Below are 20006 nucleotides of genomic sequence, written 5' to 3'. Positions count from 1 at the left end.
ATCCCGGCATCAAAAAATGACAAAACACCCAAAGCACGGAAGAGTGACAGCCAAACAGCTTCAATAGCACAGAGGCTGCTCTGGGAGAAAACAGGCAGAGGCAGCTTGGATGAAATCCAAGGACTTGCTCTGAGGCTGGGTAAAAAGCACCCCTGTTTGCTCTAACGGGAGGCAGAGAGACCAGCAGAAATTGCATCAGTTAATGGTCTGTCCTAGGGTGAATTAAATGGGTAGGACTCTGGCTTTATTCGAAGCCTCTTAGGGAAACCATCACCTGCAAACGCAGTTCTGCTCAGAGACATTCCTACAAAAAGACCCTCGAGTTTTTGAGGGAAGGACCAGGGCATCTGAGGGAAAGAAGTCTTTCATTAGAATTTCACTGATCACATTTTCACCTTCAAAGTGATAATCGTTGCCCAAATGTACATATCAGAGGCAGCTGTCTGTCAGAGAAATCACCCATGTCTTCACAAATGTAAATCATCTGAGAAACCGCACCACAGCATAGCCCTAATGTGAGCTATTGCTGCAAACTGCAGGACAGGGAGGGTTTGGCCTCCCGGGCAGCTGTTGCTAATGGAATATGAGCTCTGTGTCCCCATCTAGCTGCTGAACCACTTCGCAGATAAAAGCTTCATCTTAATAAGTATCTTTTTCATCTCAGCTGAGAAAAGCCTGCAGAAGTCCTGTCTGCACTTTTCAGGACAGCTTCCGATTTCCAGAAACACCAAGAGACCATGGAGATGCTACTAGCTTAGATGGGGTGCTTATGGGTGGCTCTGGTTGAAAGGGGCGGAAAAGCAGTGCCCAGGGATTGGGAGGGTTGGCAGGGGTCAGAAACTCTGGGTGCTTCGTTAGAGACCTTTTCCAGTGGAGCATAGAAACACACATCTCAGTTATGGTCATGTTAAAGGGATTTAAACACATGGCTATGCACACTGATAAGCAGATCAGATTTGCCTACGAAAACTTTACCTTTCTTTATGTGCCAGAACCTCTTTAAAGTCAATGTGTTTATGTATCCGTGCTTGTGAGGAAGAGAGCTACCCTTCAAAAATCCACATGCTTTGTCATTAGAATATATTCCAGGTAAGCAAGCCAAAAGCATGTTGACAGTTTTGACCCCCTTCAAACATTTCTTCACTTGGAGAAGCTTATTGCTTTTCTCTTCTTGTCACCAGGCAAAATATATGATGCCAGGTGCTAATAAAAACAAACAAACAGAGGGAGAAAAGCACAGAGAGAGAGCAGAAATGTTTCTGATTTGGCGTGTAACAAATGACCTGGAACCTCTTTTGTGATCATAGCAAACGGCGAGAAGACTGGGAGCGATCAATCTTTGTGCGATTAAAAGAGGGAGGCTACAGGCTGCAGGAGAACATCCTGTTCCATCTGTACGTGAGCACTTCGCCCTGCGGGGACGCACGCCTCAACTCCCCCTATGAAATCACAACCGACTGTAAGAAAAAAATTCTCTCTCATTTTTCCCCTTTGTGTGTTTTTTTGTTTGTTTGTTTGTTTGTTTGAAGACCAAACGTTTCTTTGTTCGTTTGCTTGCAGAAAATGTGTTTTGGTCGACAGCAGGGCTGTGTGGCATGTGTGTGGCTGTGGGACTGGTGCTCCATCCTGCATGTTGGGAGGGAAGGTGTAGGGGGAAAATCAGAGCTGGGCAGAACTGGAACTGCTCTGCCTACCTGAGGCTCCATGGCTCTGCTGAGCCTGCACTTCATGCTGGGAAATGCAACCCCAGTGTTAAAAAATGCCTTGGGAAGGGTCCTCACGATCAAACAGATTCTTGGCTGGACTAGAGGATCGGGTATCCAGCTGGGGCTGCATGCACTTTTATCAAGGCTTAGGCAGTGTGGATGGGTTGAGGGGCTGTGTTTATGCCAGACCTGAGCTGTCCAAGCTGCAGTGGCTGGAGTGTGAGGTAGATCAATTATATGAGATAAGGCACCTGTAGTGCTGGTCGAAGGTCAGGTTCATTCCAAACACCACCTGCTCTTGCAGCAAACACTGTCAAGACCCTTCTGGGAAGAATCCTCCACAGACCATCCTACCTGGGTCAGACCAGCTACGTAGTCATTGCGTGGCAGAGGAACTAGATAGAGACCAGCAGGCCAGCCTTGGAGACCCTGGGCCCATATCTATGATATTTAAACAGGGACATGACATTACAAGGAGTTGTCCTCTAGAGGTGATCCCGCAACTCTGGTAAACAAATCAGACCTTGAGATAGTGTGGATGCCACCAAGAGACCTGCAGAGCTTGTTGGCCGTGAAGGGACAACCAATCTTCTCCACACATCCCAGTGATCTCATGATGTCAGCCCCCCACAGACGTGCACATCGCTGTCATTGCCCCACCAGCGAGGAGGCATGTCCCTGCTGCAAACCCACAGCACCACCTTTACCTCTGCCTGGCCTCAGGGCCTGGTCCCACCAAGCGACAGTAGACTCATGAGATCTGTGTCTTGTTATCACAGGTCTCTGTCACTCCATGATCTAGTGCATGCTGCACGAGGTGCACACTTATTGCTGTCCCTAGGCACTGTTTCCAATACTTTTGTTTTACAGCAGCATAATGCTCATAGTCCTCATTGCTAAATGTACATATAATGAGAAACAGTCCTTGCCCTGACTATCTTGAATGTGAAGCAGGCAAGACAGAAGAACGGATGGAGGGGAAAGCGTAGGCACAGGAATGTAAAATTAATCATCCAAGGTCACACAATGACCTAACTTCCTCACAGGCAAATTCATCAGATGGTGGTTTCATTCCCGGTTCTTATTTGTATGAGTTATTTATTAACGATTAAGTATTATTCTCCTCAGACTGGAATCTTTTTGTCATGTGTGAAACGGCAGCTTGCTGGGGCGAGAAAAGAGAATGCACCTATTCAGAAAGAAAATACTCTTCCTTTCCAGACATGATTTCTACATTCTATCAGCAGGGCATATAAAATAAAGAAAAGCAAGGAAATTTTTAAAAGGCAAGCAGCAAATAGACAAACTCATGGTGAGGTAGCAAAATGAGGATACACAGGCACCACCTTATAAATAAAACTAAAAACAAAAACAAGTACCTATGAATATCAAAAATGAGAGGCGATTTTGGCCTCACACTTTTTGTGCATATTAAAAGATATCAGAAAAGATTTATTTGTGGTTAAATGCCCTCATGTTTTCCAGAAGGTAGGCTTCCTGGGGCTCTCCATTCTCAGCACCAGAACTGGAAGCAACGGAATTAGTTATTATTTTTAAAATGTGGTCCATTCTCGAGAACGGTCGCAGACTATCTGGGACTGGATGCAGCTCTCGCATGCACGAGGAAGCGGGCGCTTCAGGCCCCGTTTGGCTCATGGACTGCTTCAACAAACATATAAATCTGCCAGCTAATGAGGGAATGCTTCTTTAGATAACAGCGTGCAGGAAGCTGCATTAGAGATATATTTTCATGCAACACCTGGCATACACAGGGTGAGCTTGTAGGGGCCACAAAAATACTTTTCATGACAGTTATTATACCAATTGTTGCTCTGATGCAGAAGCTGAGGCACAAAGGGCTGTGTGGCTTACCAAAGGTTACAGAGTGATTCAGTAACAGGACTTGAAGGGGCACCACATCTGGTTTGTATTTCACTGCTATAAGCAGCTCCCTCTACCTTTGTCCCATGCTCTTAAGAGAATTTAGCTCTGTATAAAAAGCAATGTTGCCAAAAGCTGTCCTTCAGTGAGATAAGCATTTCCTTTTAGCTCACATTATCCCAGAGACATCTGGAAAGATAAGTATTTTATAATGTTTATCATTCAGATCTCTCTCTCTCCGTCTCTCCCTCTCTTTTTTAACTACAGAAATAACCTTTCTTTCATCCAGTAATGACAAGGAACTCCAGATGAATGCTGTTTCATTTCTTAAACAACAAAGAGGCTTCTCCTAGAGCTAGCACAAGCCATCAAACGTTACTGATTATTCTCTAAAGATGCATTAACATTTAAAAACAGTGTCTCGCCATGTGGTTTCTGTTTTTGCAAAGGAGTATGATAAGCCTTTATCAATATAGGGAGTGAGTAAAATCCACTTCTCAAATCTCCTTCCAAAAATTTCCTATTATCCACCGTGTCTTCCCAGCACCCTCAGGGAGGCCTCACATTTTCTTCTTATGAGCTTTGTTCTGGTAAGGGAGGAGATAAGCTAACATGCACTTGAAACCCAGTTTATTTCTTGCTGGATAGTGCTGGGTAACAAGTCAGTGGCATGTGTAAAAATCTGACCTTACCATGGTTCCTGGTATGGCTGGGAATGGCTGCAATGCAGAGCAGGAGAGGTCAGAGAGTCCACACCCATGCTAGCTTCACTCAGAAAAATAAGAGATTAGGGCCAAAGAGAGCAAATCGTGCATTGATTTGCAATGATGCCTTTCATGGGTCTGAGGGGAGCCGACTTGTTCGTTGATGTATCCCAAGCCAGCTCTAACAAAGAGGCAAAATCCAGCTGGTACAGGGCTGCAGTGAGCATGGAGTGAAGTTTTCTAACTCTTTTTGCTGTCTGTAGGTCATGCAGCTGGAAGAGCTTCTGAGGGGATTCAAGGAAATTTGAAGCTTTGGAAGATGCTGGTACAACCCAAGAGAGCAGGGGAGGAGGCTCAAAGGAGAGGTGCAGGGGTGGGAGAGGGCAGTAGGAGAGACCAGCCAGGTTCGATGGTATCGCAGGAATAGAGAGGCTGGGAAATACCAGAGGGGTTTCAGGCTGTTGTGAGAGTTTGTATGGATTTATCCTGGCTCCTTCTCCTTAGCCAGTCTCCATCCCAAGAGTCTCTTCCCTTCCTCATTTTCCAACCACAAGGCTGTAGCCCAGCTATATCATGAAGCAGCAAGTTCTCAGTGCCCTCACCACTCTCTAATTACTCCTTCACACACATTTGCCCTGCTTCAGTTCGGTGCTATAGGTCAGCTCATCTCCTTCTCCAGTACTTTTTTCTTTTGTGTACATCTGAGCAAGGTATGCCTGTATTTCTGCCTTCTGCCAGCAGTACCGCAGCACAAAGTTAACATTGATTTCCTGGAGGTTTCAAGGTGGCTGGTATTTCCCATTACATCACACACACTCCATCTCCTGAGCTGGAGCTGAAGCCATGGGGACAGCTAGCCCTACAGTAACCGTTGCATATTTTACACCTTTTCCTGAATCTAGGGCAAACCATAGAACAATCAAGCCCTTGATTTGCTGAAGTACCTTTCCAGCTAATTTAGGGCTTCTTGACTCGCTGGCTTCTTTTTTTTTTATTATTTAAGAACCTCTTGAAAAGCAAAATGAATTGCTTAAAAATTGAGCTAATAAATCCACCACTTCCCCACTACTCCTTCCCTGGCAGGATTTTACCTCTTTGTCCATCTTTCTCCTAGAGATGCACTCTCTTTTTTTTTTCACTACATGGACTGCGAAAGAGACGAACAGAATCTGCCCCAGGGCTTGTCTCCATTCTTGTCCCCTGGGCTGCTTTTCTATCTCTTGCTGACATGCTGTATTGCCTTGTACCATTGACTCCTTGATAGCCCAGCTCCCGCTTTATCCCACGCTCCCTTTAGGTCTGAAACACACCATTGCATCTGCTCCACATGGGGTCTTCCTCCTGCTTGTCTATTAACCTACAGCTGTGCTGAAGCTCTCATGCACACACATTCAGCAGCGCTATCATCTAAACAGGATCCACTTGCGACCACGTGAGCTGGATCATTGCCTTAGTAGGTGATGTGGTGGGGAGATGTGCACTGGAGTTTTTCCAGAAGCTGGGGAGCTGAGGAGTACCCTGAAAGACAAGTTTGCCCTCTCTAATTCAAGCATGCTTTCCCTGTACAAACCTGTGCTTTCCGTGCTTGTGGCTCTGGCTTCTGGATTTTCCATCCCATGCTCAGACGAGATGGTCTCTGTTAACCCCTAGAGATAGGGTTGCCTTGAAGGGTTGCTCTGCTCACACCAGAGAATCAGCCCTGTGTTCAGATGGGGCTGACCCAGACTGCAGCAGCATAAGATACCCAAACCAGATTATCTGAAATCCTGGGCAAAGTGGCTGAAGAGGGCCAGATTCAAATAGAAGCTAAGGAACCTGTCCATCTGCAAGAGAGGGACATAAATGATCTGCAGCTGTCAGGAGACTCTCAGCCCCATAGCTCTGCATTCAGGGTCCTGCAGGCAGGTAGCAGGGTGCAAATACAGTGAAGATGCTTATGACAGACATCTCCTGGGCTAGAATCACACCCAACAGCATTGGTTTGGGGGAATGTTACTGAAAGTGCAAGGGGAGAAATCTCCGCCTTCCTTCTGCCAGTCCCACATTTTGTTTAAATGGAAAAAAATCTCTTCGTGTGAGTAGATAATGAGGAGGAAAAGGCATTTCAAGAACTAAATAATAAATATAAAATATATATAAATATAAATCTAAATAACTCAGTGACCTGAACAGAAATCAAGTATCTGTAGCTATCACAGGTTCTAATAGATTGATATACACCCCTGTTAGGAAAATCAGGAGTAGTTATCTGTCATCACTGGGGCCTGGACACTATTTATTTCCATTGTACAAGTTCTCCCAGGTATCATTTTGTTCCATTGTGACTGCTGGCCTGCTGCAGCTTGGGAATCCACTGTGGAAATTCGTAGTTATTCAGTGCGTGAAGCAGCTTCCTCCTAGGTTGTAAAGTTGATTTTACACTGATGAATGACCTGTCTATGGAACTGGGATGAAGGTGCATTATTTTCCTATTTTTCATATGACTGAGCAGAATGATACCTTGGGGGACCTCAGGAAAAAAAAAAATTATCATAGAGAACCATGCCCAGAAGTAACATGAATGAAAAAAAAAATTGCACACAGCACTGTAGGCTGTAACACTGAACACTGCCTCAAGAGAAATAATCCCAGCACTGGATGAATTTTTGTAGTCAGCCCAGATTGCTTTGTCATTTACAGGATACTGCAGAAATGGCAGACACAGCATGAGGCTGTTGAATTGTTTCAGTGGCTCGGGAACTGGTTAGTAAAGAAGTTGAGGTGAAATTTTCCTTTCGCTTCATTAGGGCTAGATTGGGATGGTCCAAACAGTTTGGGTTTGGGGTCTGAGCACAGCACCATTTGTCAGCCACCTATGAGATCAAGTCCTATTGAAGCAATGACCCCTTTCTGCACACCACCAGCACAGCCTCAATTTGCCAAAATAAGTACAGAGGAAATGCAAAGACTTTCTATAGGTAGCTAGAAGCTGGCCTGCCAAGGAACTTATGTCCCTGCTCAGGTCTGGGAGCAACTCATCAGCTTTAAATGCAATTGCCCTTTTCTCTAACTCAGTTCTCCCACACTGTTGAAATGCTGTTTCAGAGTGTGGCTGTTTTCATTCAAGTTAACTACATATGGAGAGCATAGACTCAGCGCACTCACCTCTAGCTAGTGCTCTCCAGCACGTGCACGTCACTCATGGTGTGGAGGTGGTGCTGCTTGGAGCCAGCTCAAGGATTTCTCCCCAACATCCAGCATAAGTTTGTTCTGGGACCATGGGGAAAACTTATGGAAAAGGTGGGCGAAGGGATTTGAGGAGAAGGCAGTGTGGTGGCGAGGGAGCAGTGGGACCCTGGACAGGAGGGCCATGGTGAGGATGGGAAGCCTGAGGGGGTTGGTAATGGCCAGCTTTGCTGGCTGGTGGGTGACAGACAGCAACATCAGGCCTGCGAGGAGTGGGGAGGGCTCTACAGAGCTTTGGGATGAGCAGAGCTCCTCTTCCTCTTCCAACACACACCGTCCACCCCACACAAGGCCTGTGGGCAGTGCTGTGACTCACCTCCAGTGCTGCAAGAAGCTCTTCCTCCCCCACCATCTGACTGCTGAAAATCCCGTCGGTTTTGGTAATCCGAAGGATATGTCTGTTGTCCTAAACAGCTTGCCATACTGGTTGTTTTGCCAGTGCCTAAATTCATCTCTAATCCCTGAACCGAGCAGGGAACAAGTGATCCCCTGGCTTAGAAAGGCTGAGGACAGAGTGAGGTGAGGCTGTGAAAGCACAGGTGGGTTTGGTGTTGGTGTTACCATGCCCAGAATGGGCCTTTGGAGGAGGTTTTGCTACACTGGAAAAAGATTTTGGTACCAGTTAATCATCTTTTCAAAGTTTGCTGTTGCTTCGTATTTTATTATTAATCTCTGTCAGGCCAGGTATTTAGGCATTTTAGTGATGTTTTGCTAAAGCTGACAGAAGAATAACAACTATGTGGACAACTTTCAGGTCTCAAAGTACTGACCGGCTGGAGACGAATCAAAACCTTCTGGGCAAATTTTTTGAAGTAAAGTAGCTGTGTGAAAATGGGATCTCATCGCTTATTTTTCATGTCCCCTGGTTATCAGCAGACTAGCCAGAGGTAGGAAAAAAAAAAAAAAAACCACACTTCCTTCCATGCCTAGTTCAGGGTGGGTTTTTCATTCAAGAGCACTTAGGCTCAAAGAGAAACTTGAAGCTGTATCTCCCAAGTCCTAGATCAGGGCTCCAGTAAAATGACACTCAGCTGAGCTAGCAGGTCTCCTCTTTTCAGTTTCTGTTATAAAACTTTGTCAAAACCGATACATTATGAGAAAACTCTTTGGCTTTGACAATGCATTGAAAATATCCCAATTTACTCTCCTTGTGATATTCTTGGCTGCTTTGGCTTATTTGGGTTCTGTTGTTTCAGGGGGAGTTTTCAAGTAGAAAAAAGGATTTTGTAGAAGTATATGTCTGTGTAGTGTGTGTCTATCTTGGAAAAGAGAAAGAGGTTGGAAACTATGGAGAGCTCAAAGACAGCATTGGGCACAGCATTGAAAAGCTTTCATGTAAAGCAAAATGTGTTTGTTAGGATTCAGGAAAACAGGTTTCCACAGCTATAATCAGATACTAATTTTAACAGAATGTTTGAATCACCAAAGAGAATTGCACTGTATTTATTGATTTTTCTTTGTTGTTGGGTTTTGCTGCTGTGTAAAACATTGCATTCGGACACAATGTTCAGATGTCATAAAAAGGCTACGTTACTCAGCAAAAGGTCATGGCTGAGAGGCTTTCAGAATAACAGTAGAAATTTTCACCCAGACAAGCTGCTTATCCCAGAATTTGTCTATGATTTCCAAGGTTCTCTGAGATCTTCTGCAGAATGGCCCAAAAGACCACATGTTCCAGGACCCTGCTGCTCCAGTTCCACCCCCAACATCCAACAGCCCACTGGAGTTTGGAGACTGAGATACACATCTAACCGTGGCATGTATTTTGGGTAGAAAAGATCAAACTATAACTGGAAAAAATTCCTGTGGTAAAAAGTGCACCCACTCAGATCTGATTCGGTCCAATTTACTCTTCCACTGAGAAGGAGCCATAGGTAAAGCTCATGAGCTGAGTTTTATAAAGCTTGTCAGGCACCTCTAGGTCCAGCTGAGATCTGTAGGGCTTTTCAAAGTCCTTAGACTCCTGGGGAGTTTCTTGGAGTCTTCTGAAGAGAGAAATCTGGAGACAGCTATGTAAGAGTGACAAACACAATTAAATCTTAACTATGACACTGCTGCTACTACTCCAGCTAGCCTTGAACTCACTTTACTCTGGCTATTTCTATTTCCATACACGTAAAATGGCAATAAAAGGTATCCAGCTGTCTCAACTTTGAGGAAGTGTAATTAATGCATAGATTAGGTATTAAAGTGGAAAGCACTATATATTTTAAAGACTATTATATTCAGAATATTCATTATTCAGGATAATTTAGCAATTGCAATTCATAGATTTTTAAGACCATCGGGGACCATCTTCTGATGATCTAGCCTGAATTTGTCCACCCAGAGACCATAGGACTTTACTCAGTAATTGTAATCTGCAGCTCCAGAAGCTGAAGCTGAGCTGAGTGTGTCCAGTGATGCAGCAGGAACCACAGCCTCTCTAGGCTCATACCAATCTCAGAGGGGCTGACGCTGATCTTAACGCAGAAATATTATTGACAGATTTCTGTTGTTTCTGTCTCCTGGGCTTCATTTTCTATTTTCATATTTTGCTGGCTTCTTTCATAACATTTTTTTTTCCAAATCACTCTTGAAGATTCCAATTTCCAAACAACAACAAAAACCCCAAACTCACATGAATAACAGCATGTTTCTTTGATAAAGAAAAGAGGGTTATGATGAGTAGTACATTGCCTCTGTTTGTGTAAACTTTTTGATTAAAACATGGCAGGGGGAAAATTGTCACCAAATGGGCAATTCCAGGAATGTTGACAATTTTTCACAGAAAGCACATTTAAAAGATAAAGCTCAGCTTTAAGAGAAAACCTTTTTCCATTTTCTTTGAAAATGGGCAGAAGATATGATGATGCATAGCTGATGACATAGGTGACCCATTGGTCCCTGCTGGTCTCCAGCTGATGGCACACCACCAAGTCTCTTGCTGTCCCCATGCATCTCCCACTGCTGCCCTGGCTTTGCTCAGCTGCTAACCTATGCACCAGCAGTCCATACTACCAAAGATCAGCTGATCATTGCTGGAGTCCAGCTAATTTGCCTCTGTGGCTGGAGATGAGGCTAATGACGGCTTCAGAGGCAGAAGTTTTCTCCATCATGGAGTTTCACAAAGCCAACACAGCCTTTTGCCAGGTCTCCAAACTTTTCTCTTCAGGGGCCTCTGTACTTGCAAAGCAACGACACTGCACATCTAATTTTAGATGAGAGGAGCAATTAGTAATTAAAAATAATAATCCTGAAGTGTTTGAGTTGTACTTTCCTTGATTGCCACATGCACAGAATCTTAATTCCACTTACAGATCCTGTGCTTTTGTCTTTAACATACTAATGCATTTCTCCTCCAGAGCAGGCTGGAGTCTCCAGCCTGGATTTGTGTGTGGTGTGAAGGATCTCCCTGACCCAGGACTGCTCATTCCTCCTTGCCTGTAAAAGTTATTTATAGCTTTCAGAGAAAACTGGGCATGATTTTGTTGTCAACAAATTGTTTTAAAGAGAATTTTAATTAGTTACTCATATTGTGATCCCAGGGGTTCCTCAAAGACATAATGGAGAACTTGTTTGCAAGGTACATACTTTGATGTATTTCTGTGGTTCGTTGGTTTGTTAGGTTTTTTTGTCCCAAGGGGTTAAAGCTTGATGAGGGACGAGGGCTCACTTAGAAGTTAGTCCAACATCAAAACGGGTTTCTTGTGTTAGAGTGCTGTTTCCCGTGCTAGCAGTTAGTTTCATAAAGGTAGCCAACACCTCCCCCTAGGATGAGCATGCAATGCATTTCATATTGTTCTACAAAAATAATAAAAAGTCTTTATAAAAGTTCTATGTCACCTGAAAAGGTGAAATTTTACCCTTCATTGATCATATATGGAGGCGTTTTGGTGGTCTAAAATGAAGAATTTTCATTAAAACACAGCAGTGAGCTTTGCTATGATGGGGTAGCATTCTTACACCCTTCCTTCATTTACCAACTCTAACACCACTGCTTAAACCTAAAATACTAATTTAATTGACATGTACTTAAACCAGAAAAGGACAAATAATGCAGTCATTTCCTTTCTGTTCAACTGATGGGAAAAACTTCACATTTTTTTCATCATCAGTGAGATGGATTAAATGCCACATATTGATGCATTATGAATGGGCAGATTCCCTTCGCTTTCTTATCTGTACATTATCTGTACGTCACTTGAAACTATTGACAGATGAGAAATTATGGAAGAAGTAGAAATATTCATGAATGTTATCTGAGGATTAATGATGAGGAGAAAGAATAACATCCTAAAGGCAGCACCTTTCATCAGGCCATGGGCTACCTGACTGCTTTTCAAAGCCAGGACTTCAGCAAGAAAAGACACACAGAGGAGGGAAAGGGTAAAGAAGTTCAATTTCAACTTTTAATTTCAGTTCCACAGATCACAGGTGTTCTTGAATAAAGTATGTGTTCAGTACTTACACTTGCATATCTGGCTTAACGACACGGTCCAAAACCAAGATGTGAACTGAGCTCTGGCACATGGTAGGTGCTGCATGGCTCTGGCAGTGGGCAGAAGAGCTCCCTGGAGATGTAAGAGGCCTCCTGGCCTGCATTTAAAAAGCATGTCTGGACTTTAAGGGATTCACCTCCATGTACATTTGACTGGTGTAAGCCAGGTGCATGTTCCCAGGTGGAAGGATGCATCACTGCACTTGCCACGGAGGGAACTCTGCAGACCCTCAGACGAGACCTTTGCCTTTACCTGCCTGGCTCTGGGTGGCTACCGTCAGTAGCCACAATTCAACTTAGCCCTTTGTGAGGGGCCCTGTTCTTTTTTCCTAAACTCAGTCTCCTTTCAGAATATCCCTAAAGTTTCTTGCTTCCAAAAGCTGGGCCATCTCACCTTAGCCTTGCTCTCTGCCGGTTGCTAAAGAACAACGCGGCAGAGATTTATCTGGGCAGCCGCCTACCAGCAAAGCAGACATGTCCAAGGCTCTCAGAATGCTGCGATGCTCACTGCAACACTTCCAGAGACTGCAATGGTGTTCATTTATCCAGCATCTGCTTGAGGAATGGGCATCTCTAATAACCATCAAAGTACAAAGGCAGTCAGATGTTAACACCTCTCTTTCCACCCCTTTGTTTCAAACCACTTTAAGGAAGCTTTATAAACTATGCTGATGAATGGAAGGTCCAGCACTGAGGGAAAAAAAATGTAAGATATGCTGCTTTATTTCTTCCTTCATGAGGAGAGAACAGCCTCCACTGAAGCAGGGAAATAGAAAATGAACCTCGGAGGCAGTCAAGCAAAATTTCAGACAGAGCCTTACTCATGTGATTCTGTTTAATCACCGTCCATTCCCTCTTCACTCTTCAACTAAATAATAAATATGGAGTGGCTTTTTTCATTACCATTTAAGCCAGAACTGGTCCTGGAGAAAATGTGAAAATAAGGGTCGAGCCTTGAAATCAGTGGATTTCAAGATGCTATTTTGAATACAAGCCACCTGTGTAAATTTATAATCCAATAATTAATAATCCAGCACCTTTTTATCTTAGAAACTCTCAGGAGTAATTTCCACATCTGAGCACAGCACACATCATAAATCCACTCCAAATGATTTTTAAATTTGTCCTTTCCAATTCTGGTTTGAATTGACATTTTGTTCTGGTTGAAGTGGCATCCTCAGACGCCTTCTCCCCTGCAATTAGCTGAGATTAAGCAGTTGGAGGAGCAGCACAGCAAAGATCAGAAATGCTCGTAGTCACTGACGCTTTGATCATGCTGAACAGCAGAACAGCAGTAGGCTGTAGTTTGTGACTTTGTTACATAAATAAATATATTTCTGAGGCTGCTTTAAAATGATCCGTAGCAGACTGTGCCAGCAAGCAGACTGCATTTCTTACTGCCAGCAAGCAGCTCGTGTGCTGGAGTCTGTCTGCAGCTCCAGTGCAAAACACGAGACATCTTGTTCTTTCTTCAATATTTGTATCTTCCTGCACTATTTGATGACATTAAAAAGGAACTAGGTGTGTTGCAAATGCAGATCTGGATTTATTTAATCATTGCCAATCTGAAAGTACTCAGAGGTCTGGGTTATTAGTATTTTCTGTACATACTACGGCTCTTTTTGGAGCATGGGTGCCAGCTATCCCAGTAATGTGAGCAGCCTGAGACAGGCAGCACAGCAGAGGGTTTTAGTCACACCCTATTCATTGAATTTAATAGCAGTTGAGCAGCTAAAACCCCTTATCGGTGCTGTGGAAGTGCATCCCAGGGTGAGCGTACGCTGGCCTCAGCAGCCTGAATCCTATCAGCTAACGCTGCCTGCTTGGCTGCACCCTGGGCAGGGCACACAGTGCGGGAAGCAAAGTTTGATACATGGGCTGAGTTAATGTCAGCATTTGGAAAGTGAGATGATCTGTGTAGTCACACACACTTCTTAATGCTTTAAAAAAACTTTATTTTCAGTTCCCGGTACTTGCAGGCCGGGTCTGAGATGCTACAGGAGCAACCAGACCTGGAGTACTTTGGCCTTTGTACATCCAGACAAACAAAAATTAGACAAGTATCCCCCTCAAAACTCACAGAAATGTTTAAGATGTTCTGCATTCAACTTGTTGGCCTATGCTTTAGATTCCTCAAATGCTCAACAGGTGTTTGCAGGGCTGCTGATATTTTTATACCTGAACTGGCTCTCTCCCTATCTCTGTCAGCACACTGGGGGATGCTTTGCCACACCCTAGATAATATTGTACATATATATATATATAGTGAAATCAAAGTCACATACATAATGGGCTGCTCATCTTGTCATGTGGTCAATAAAATTCCCTAGCAGTTGCATGGCCCCTTGCACATATGCAAAGCATATGGGGAACCAGTTGAAATAGAGAGTGGTCAAGGAGACCAGTGCTTGTACAGGAGAGGTTCAGAGCAGGAGCTGAAAAAGTGAGGGGAATGTAGAGAGATGTCAGAAATGGGGAGAGAGACCCAGCTAGAGAAAATATTCTTTAAAAAAAAAAAAAAAAGATGGGGAAAGAAATACTAACAAATCATTTTGTCCTAGGGGATTTCCTGCAGGTGGACTCCTGTGGTAGATCTTTACTGAAAGAATAACATCTGGCTTTCATAAATAGCTTTTGAGCAGTACCTTTAAATGAATTTGCAGAACAAGGAAGCATCATTATCTTCATTTTACCTGCGGGAAAGCTTAGGAAAAGAGAACCAATTTACTTAAAGTAAAACTTTCTTCCAGCCGAAACAGCAATAGCCTCTTGAGTCACTCTTCACTGCTCCCTTGGCAGAGGTCTGGCTCTGCCATACCTCCAGATCTCAGTGTGATGAGACTGAGGCATAGTGGCTTTGCTGTACATTTCCTCTGTTGCACAGCTAGACACATTTGTTAGGCAGAAGTGATCACTTTCTTCTTTTGTTGTCCAAATTTCATGCTTCCTTCCCCATCCCTCTGTTGTTTAATAATAAAACATGCTGCTCATCACTGCTCAGAAGCATTTAAAAAAGTTTCCTGCAGAGACGCCAGAAGACTATGGACCGGTTCCCAGACAGCTAATCCCATACACAGAGCATCCTCTGAACAACGCTGCAGGAGGGACCCCAGGCAGGAGAGATGTACCTATGGGCAGTGCACACAGCCATGGGGATGGTTTCCCTACAGAGCTGGCACAACCCAACTCGAGGGCAGAGGGATCTGAGATGTCTCCGAGAGGCTGAGATTTTTCTTTTTTTTCTTTTTTTTGACCAAAGTTTGACAGTATCCACCATGTCTCCCACCAGGGACACAGCAATTAGTGGGGATGGCAGTGCAATAACCACTCTCCCCAAAATCAATTCCCGAAGCAGCAGTTTGCAGCATTTACAAACTTTTCAGGTATGATGGAGCCTGGTTTTGGGTGGGAATCAGTTTTGGCTGTGGCCACTCAATCCAGTCAATACCTGGTCCAGCCAGCTGCCCACACGCACATCCCCACATTGAATTTTTAAAAAGCAGGAAGGGATCCAAGAGGAAATGATCTGTGGGTGCTCAGCCACCACGTCGGCTGGCAGGTCACAGCTGACTCTGCTGTTCTACATGTGTTTGCTGCTTCCACTAATCCCAGAGGGCTGAAGTGATTTATTTTCCCATTCTCTTTTTGTAAGCCATCCATTGGCAGCAGCCAAAGTCAATCAATTGCTTCAACCAGAGCTCGCAGTGCAGGCAGCAGTCCTACAAGGCAAAGATGAGAAGTGGCAGGAGGGAGAGAGCGGGTGGCTGGGGAGCATCCACGGACGCAACCGCTCATGGCCAGAGGTTTGAGCAGTCAACCTGTGACACCCCAGTGTTACTCAATGTGAAGAATGAAGCCAGACAACCCCATAGCACACTAAGGGCTGAGGAGCATCACTTTCACCAGCAGAAACCTCCTGGTTCAGCTAAGGAGCTGGCCATGGAAAAATACACAGGAGATTTGCAAATATGGTCAAAATCCTCATGTCTGTAGAAGCAGTACTTCTTTCCTGGAAAGCGAAGGCCACCTTGTACCATCTCTCCTTTTCCTTTGGGCTAAAATGTAAAAGGTCTGTTGCATGGAGAAGGTATTCTTCAGGTGTCCTCCAGCAAAACCCTCTGAGGTAAGACAGTGAGCAGATCCAGAGGATTTCCTTGCTCCTACATTGCTATTCTTTTACAACCAAAATACTCAGGAACAAAGAAGCATGATAAGACACTAAGAGTAATTTCGGTAATAACCTTTTATAAAAAGTAAAAAATTATGGCAAAGTACTTCAGAAATGTCACTATATTTTGCACTCACTGTATATCTGCGAGACAAGCTCACCACGGCACAGGACACATGTATTAGCTGCTTGCCCTTCACCACCCCAACAGCAGTCACCTTGTCCTCAAATATGTGATATCGCTGAAGTGACGGATGGCAAAGGCAGAGACCGGTATGGCACAAGGCAGTAGTGTAACTCCCTTTAGGGGAAAAAATCCCTACAGAGGGAATTTAAGCAAACAGTAGTTACTGAGTTCTAATTTTCTTTAGGTCCAGAAGTTAAAACTTCAACTTTTGAGAATTTTCAGTGAAATTTCTTGGTAACAAACCATACCTCAGTTCTGAAATCATTTAGAAAACACCACTGAATGTCACAGCAAGCTATTGGACTGGCCTGGATCAGACATCTGAGCCTCTGGTCACCAAACCAAGACCCTCCAGCCATTGGGAATTCCAAACATTTCCAAACAGCTCAATCCTATAAGATTGAAAGAAAAAGAAAAGAGAAAATAGTAAAAAAAAAAGAATCGTGTTGTTTCTTTAAAAAGAAAATCATCTCTGTTCTTTTCAAATATGAAAGAGAACATCAGTGTGACCTCAATTTGTGTAATGTCAATATATATGAGGGGGCTGGAACACAAGTCATATGAGGAGCGGCTGAGGGACCTGGTGGTAGGGTGATGGTTGGACCAGATGATCTTGGAGGTCTTTTCCAACCTTACTGATTCTATGATTCTACAATATAAAACTTTTTATTTATGTGAAAAGCAAATAATGCTTTTCTCCATTGTACCCCTTTCTTGAGCTATACTTTCACCTAATTTTGCACCCAACTTCAAGGCACTCCACAGGCGGTTGCAAATGCAAGCCATGGCATCACCACAGCCTCTGGGTTTCTTTCAAAAGGCATCCAAAAGCATCTAATTATTGCCACTCTTGCCTTTATTTTGTGCAGTGAACAGCAGCAAGCACATAGTGAGAAAATACCGAGGGCACCTCCGAACAAAGATCGAGTCTGGAGAAGGAACCATACCCGTCCGGTGCCACAACGCGGCACAGACGTGGGACGGCGTACTGCTGGGAGAGCAGCTCATCACCATGTCCTGCACAGACAAAATCGCCAGGTACCGTACCACCAGATGTGCGTGCATCACAAAGCTGTTTGCATGTGGAAATGAAGTTTGATGCCACAAAAAAAAACGATGGCTACTGATGGGGGAATAACTCACAGGTGCTGACAAAGCCTGCAGAAACAAAGACTGCCTTTGTATGCAAAGATAGACCCTATAAATAGGATGGAATGTAAATAGGACGTTTTCCCAAATTCTCCATGGGTCGTTAGTTGCTCTTTACAGTGTGACAAAAATATAAACCCTCTTTTCAGCGTTTTCTGCCAGTAGAATTTCAGTGTGCAAATAAAATACATCTTATTGCTCTTACTGGATCATTTACTGCAAAACTTGCAATCCAACCATCATGCAGATAAGCTTACCTCATCTGTACCAATAAAGTGCCCTAAATACTGTTAAGAATATTGCTAATATTTTGAATGTCATTGCAGAGCTCTCTTGTCACAGCCACCTCTGTGGCTTTCCACTCTGTCTTGTAAATATGACATATCTTTATGTAGAATAATTGCCATTTACAAATATTTCATAATTACTCCATGGTGGCACATAAAATGTCATCATACTTGCCTTTCTCTATTTAGAGCATTAACTGATAACAAATGATGGTTATCACAAACTGAAAACAAAGCGTGTGCAGTTGGATGCATACTTATACAATCGGTATATACCTCTACATGCGTGTATACTTATGCTCATAATTATATATATAATGTGTATAGATGCAGCTCTCCATGTAAAATACACTACATTATAGCTATAAAAATGTAAATGTTATGATCAAATTCTCTGCTGGAATATCATTCCTAAGAACTCAGCTAAATTACAGCAGTTGAGAATTTGGCCCAATTATTAAAAGCCAATATAAGCAAAATCTTTTTAAAAAGTGTAAAGCTTTTGTTTAATGTAAATGTATAAATTATTAACTTAGCTTTAACCAGATGACCTGCTAAAGTTCAATTGGTCTCTAGGCTTAGCAAAGCCTCGCATTTTGGCAGAAAAATGTACAACTGAACCAGCAAATGTAAATACTAACAGGCTCAAAAGACAGAACACAAAATCCACACTCTGCTAAGTGTAATCGTCACAAATGCTGTGCTTGCATGACAGATGAAGAGCATCTTCTGCTATAATATTTTCATTTATTCATAAAGAGATAACAGAAAACCCAAACTGTTTTCAGTGGATCTCCAGCACTGTTCTTAGATGCAGCTGGGTTTTCCAAATTCAGACTCAAAAAAAAAAAAAAAAAAAAAAAGTTTGAGAATTGTGAGGATTGAAATATTGCACTCTCTGTGGTTTTGAATGCCATTAGCCAGTGAATTAAATATCAGCTTTGCAAACAGTATTACATTTGCTGTTGATGTGGGTGCTGACTGTAATACACACTCGCAGAAGCTAGTTTTTTTCCAAGCACATCTGCTAAGCACGTTCAGTGAATCCTTTCCTTGTTGCCATATGTCTAAACAGCATTAATGTCTGTGAAGAAAAAAAGAATCTACCACAATGTTTTTCCAGGATAAAAAAAAATCTTGCAGGTCTCATCTTTGATATTATTATTCCAATATTGTATGAATTATTGCAGTGTTTATTTTGCACTGTAATTCAACTATGCATGGGATTTTCCTAGACAAAAGAAAAAAAATTAGCAATTGTTAATCCCTGTTATGAACAGCAAATATTTACTCTCACCAGGGACAGTTAAAAGCTGTGAGAAAGGAGAGGGAAAAGTAACGTTTGTAGGAATGGTGGTAGTGTTGTGGTGCTACCAGTGCTTCAGAAGTTCTTTTCATGTTGCACTGTGCAAGGAGCTCCAAGAACTAGAAATGGTGGAAACCTGGGAAGAGGGGCCCAAAGGAGGATTCTGAGGAGAAAAATTCAGTTAATACAGTAGAAAGCATGGAGATGACTGAAAAAAAAAAAAAAAAAAAAAAAAAAAAACTTTCTGAAAGCTTCTTGAGCAAATGCCCAAGGCTTTCTAGAGATGTTCCCAACCCCAGCTACACTTGCAGTTCACAGTTTTCTTTCCTTTTTCCTCTTCTGGTCACATCGTGAGACTTGGTTCTGCGATTTTATTTCCACCAGCCTCCAAACTTCATATCTTTGTATCATAACTTCAGCTGGGTTCACAAGTTCTAGTTTGGGAATCACTGTGGTAGTGAAAGCAAAGCACCAATACAGGAAATGTTCACAAAAACATGTCTAGCATGGTAGAAAATAAGCAGTCCCTGCAGGGCAAGCTGCTGGTGAGCATGTTGCCAGTGATTTTTGGCTGCTAGAAATTTTATGTAGGGCTTAGGAAAACAAAGACCGGTGAGAAAAGGTTTGGATATGACATATTCAATAAACTTGATCCCAAATTTCAGTTTACCATATTAAATACGATCTATGATCGATCTTTGTCCTTCTTATCCTCCTCACCCATACAGGGAAGAAGTCAAAGGTTTCACCTCACCTTTGTGTCACCACATATAGAGTATTTTTTTGCCTTCATCTCTGGACATAGAAAGTACAGACGGGAGTGGAGTTTGGTGAACAATGATATTGCTGTGCAAGGGCCCTTTCCTCCCTTCTCTGCCCCAGTGGAGAAATCAGAAGGTGGTTTCCATGCCAT

The 20006-nt window shown here is 43.2% G+C and overlaps 1 protein-coding gene across 2 annotated transcripts in view; it reads left to right on the top strand.

Moving 5' to 3' along the window:
- The window catches only part of ADARB2 (adenosine deaminase RNA specific B2 (inactive)), a 310567-nt gene that overhangs the window by 270391 nt on the left and 20170 nt on the right, over nucleotides 1-20006 (top strand). For both annotated transcript variants that reach the window (XM_040548593.1, XM_040548592.1), the window contains 2 exons: nucleotides 1308-1459; nucleotides 17221-17389. In XM_040548593.1, coding sequence (XP_040404527.1) covers nucleotides 1308-1459; nucleotides 17221-17389 — 321 coding nt within the window. The remainder of the gene's footprint in view (nucleotides 1-1307; nucleotides 1460-17220; nucleotides 17390-20006) is intronic.

The sequence above is a fragment of the Cygnus olor genome, chromosome 2, assembly GCF_009769625.2.
Source record: "Cygnus olor isolate bCygOlo1 chromosome 2, bCygOlo1.pri.v2, whole genome shotgun sequence".
Classification (NCBI taxonomy): Eukaryota; Metazoa; Chordata; class Aves; order Anseriformes; family Anatidae; genus Cygnus; species Cygnus olor.
Note: the sequence above shows the minus strand (reverse complement) of the source record. Positions and strands in the feature narration are given on the sequence as shown.